General features: G+C 32.5%; 1 protein-coding gene across 1 annotated transcript; it reads right to left on the reverse strand.

The window, feature by feature from the left end:
• Window positions 1-366: 366 nt before the first annotated feature.
• Window positions 367-2,062, reverse strand: LOC145062275 (protein TILLER ANGLE CONTROL 1-like). Its single transcript, XM_079009903.1, has 5 exons — window positions 1,932-2,062; window positions 1,777-1,810; window positions 1,057-1,700; window positions 867-976; window positions 367-585 (listed from the first exon to the last, which is right to left on the reverse strand). Exons 1-4 carry the CDS (start codon window positions 1,935-1,937, stop codon window positions 881-883), a joined length of 780 nt encoding a protein of 259 aa, XP_078866029.1. The 5' UTR covers window positions 1,938-2,062; the 3' UTR covers window positions 367-585; window positions 867-880.
• Between the last annotated feature and the right edge of the window lie 1,354 nt (window positions 2,063-3,416).

Consider the following 3,416-nt stretch of genomic DNA (forward strand, 5'->3'; position numbering starts at 1 on the left):
AATAGATCTCATGAACAATGGTTTTATGGTTTTCGTATAGGTTAGTTTTATTTTAACATTTTTAATCATAAACATTAGAAAGCTACGAAGTGTTTAAAAAAACAATAAACCAAATCATTTGAGGGGTCATTAACCTGATATAAGGCTTACATGGGAGGTTAATTCTAAAACAATATCAATATTTATGTTTGTGATAGTCTGAACTCTGGACCTTTTATGTGGAATTTTAAACTTACCACTAGGTTTCAGTTGTGGGGCTAGCCAAGTCTTCTTACAAAGTGTAGTAATAAAAATTTAGTAGGTGAAAGTTAACTACTCAGGTGTGACCATGACTATTGGTTAATTCTATAATTATAGGAAGCATGAAGATGCATCAAAGAAGTAAACAGGAAAAATAATAAGTCCATGACATACAACTGTTCACTCCATGGATTTAAAGAAATTAAAGACAAAGAAACAGATGAACAAGAACATGAAAGCAACATAGAACACAATCTTAACTGGAAAACCAATCATAAATTAACCAAGCAACCAAATCAATAACTTTCTTCAACACATACTGGCAAGTGCTTTCCTCCATGTCCACTGCAAACAAAAGCAAAACACAATATACTCTATGACATTTTCTTGTAAACACAGCTAACCACTAGTAGATTTAAACTTATTTTAGATATTTCATTGCTGGTTCTCTGGATGTGACATATTGTGAATGCAAGTTTGATGGAGCCAAGAACCAAAAAAAAAGTGGTCACTCTTTCAGCATTGATGTTTGAGTTCTTATCTTTTAGAAAGTTAGTTATGTATTTTTCTACTAGAAGAGATTAAGATTTGGTAAAAGACCGAAATATGAACACACCAATACATACCTATTATGCGGTCTTTATGATCCAGGTAGGCGCATAGGCTTCACACATGCAACCACATTTTGATTCTCAACGTCTGGATGTATCTTCTTCTTTAAAATCTTTTTCATCATCTTTCACAACATTGGGATAAATTAGATAGATAGATAGATGGGTAGGTAGATAGACACATGTGATAGAGTTAGAGGCTCACTCTGTTTATTTTCTTAATGATGTGAGTTGTATTGTCTTTAGTAGTGAGCTTCGTATTAGAGATTAAGGCCACCCTATCATCATTTGAAGCATGCTTTTTGTTGGATTCAGTAGTATGGAAGTGACCATTGACATGATCTACATTAGCCAACCATTTGTTTTTCAACAAAATCGTTTCTGAATCAGCCGAAAATAGATCGGCTAGAGTGGTTCTTTGTCCAATCTTCCTTGCCCTTTTAACATCATCAACATCTACACCTTCCAGATCCTCCACATCTTTACGATCATCAGTTTTAGAAACTTCATCACATTGTTGGTGATCATCTTTCTGATCATGAAAGAACCCATGCTTACAAGCTTTTAACACCAATGGAAATTCCATTTCGAGTTCCTGCTCTCCATTATGGTCCTCATCACCATTGTCAGCAACAAATAACTCTTTACGACTGATTTCACACAAATAAGTGTCTTCTTTGTGCTCTGAACCTTTCAATAATGCAGGATCAAATCCTAATGTTCCAATAGCAAGTATGCCTTCTTTCCAACCATCAAACACACTATCAAAGGCTACATGTTCAAGCAGCATGAGCTTGCTGTCCTTCCCATTTTGAGTAACCTCATTTGTGGCACCTTGGCCAGCTTCATCTATCAAAATATAATTATGAACAACATTTAGAAATAAATTATAGAAAAAAACGCATAATTGAAGCAGCAATGTCACCTTTGTGATTAAACCGACGAACCCAGTTGAAGATCTGTGTAAAATATTGACAAAATCATGTTATTTAAAAGTTGACACAAATATATAAGATATTCATGACGTTTTATTTCTTTTTTTTGAAAAAATCCATGTTGTCTAACCATCAAAATATATACCTTCATTTCCTTGTTTCTCAAGTGGATGGAGTTGAGAAATAGCACGCACAACTAGTTTTATGCATATGAGGGTGAACGTAAAGATTATGGTCAATGAGTATAGAAGAGAAAAATATAGACGAAAGTGAAAGGGCAGTAGGGGGGGCTAACTTTGTGGGGGGTTCATATGGCAACACGTATCACAATCCAAAGGGCCCGTCAACATAAGGTATGTTTGCCTTTTCTTTTTCTCCTTTCATAATACAAAACATTATTTGATGTTCAATTTGGATCTTAGTTGCAACTAGAACGCTTCATGCATGTTAAATCAATATCCTTGACTCTTTAATTATCCAGTTAAACTTTGTTCGAAGCTGGGTAATCATCATGCACAAAGCAAATGGATTAATAGAGTGACACTCAATGATTTCCCATCTCAAAATGTGGATTTAATGCAAATTAACTCTTGAAAAAGAAGAGTTGAATTAGATTATCAAATGAAGCACACATGTTACCTGCCATATAAACTATGGACATGCATGTTGGAGATTTATAATTGTTTTGATATATAGGATAGAATAAGAAGCGACATTATGCATGCATCAACAAACAGAAAGAGTTGTTAAGGCTGAAGAGAAAGATAGGGAAAGACCCCACTTGATCCTTGACCTTTGTGGACCATTACATGCATATACTTGTGCTGTACATTTGACTGCTAGTGCCATGTCTTTTATTATAGAAAAATGAAAGTCATGATGCAACAAAGATAAGATACGATTGACTGTATACAACCGTGGTATATCTTTAAGCTAAGTAGCATTCCCTGCAACAATTAGCCTTTAGCAACTGATATTAGCTACCTCCCAACGACTTATTAATCCAACAGTCGGTAATTGAGGGGTGCAGGAGGTGCGACCTTACTAAGCCTCGAAAAAATAGGCTAGAGTATTAATCAAGTTATATATATATATATATATATATATATATATATATATATATATATATATATATATATATATATATATATATACTAGGTTATAACCCGTGGATACCACGGATGAGAAAATAAAAAAAAATTATAAATAAATCATAAAGCAGTTATCGACCGATGATAAGAAAAAAAATTATTAATTTACAAATTAAAACGATGAATGAAGGATCATTTACTAATAGTAAATAAAAGATGATATAAAGAATAAAATTCTACAAATTGTTAATAAATTCCTAAAAACTTCTCTATACACAACATTGAATGTTTTATTTTTAAGTTTACAATCCTTATCTAATATTAACAATTTTAATTAATTTATACTTTGAACTCTAGATAAAACAACATAAAATTAACCATGTGTAAAAACATGATTCTTGAGAAACAAACTAACATTCGTTAAAGAGTATCGTTAGCTCTTATTAATTGGCACTACAAAGTATAGAGCTAATAGAAATTGTCTTTTTTAAAATTTAAACGAAATCTTGCTCTTGAAATAAATTCCAGTTGACATGTTA

This window comes from Lactuca serriola, chromosome 7 (genome assembly GCF_051521515.1).
Source record: "Lactuca serriola cultivar US96UC23 chromosome 7, Lser_US96UC23_V15, whole genome shotgun sequence".
In the NCBI taxonomy this organism is placed as follows: domain Eukaryota; kingdom Viridiplantae; phylum Streptophyta; class Magnoliopsida; order Asterales; family Asteraceae; genus Lactuca; species Lactuca serriola.

Coding starts and splice junctions, on each gene's coding strand:
- LOC145062275 (XM_079009903.1), bottom strand. Junction 1,701..1,776: donor TCGTCGGTTTAATCACAAAG/GTGACATTGCTG, acceptor ATATTTTGATAG/ATGAAGCTGGCCAAGGTGCC. Junction 977..1,056: donor TCATTAAGAAAATAAACAGA/GTGAGCCTCTAA, acceptor ATGTTGTGAAAG/ATGATGAAAAAGATTTTAAA.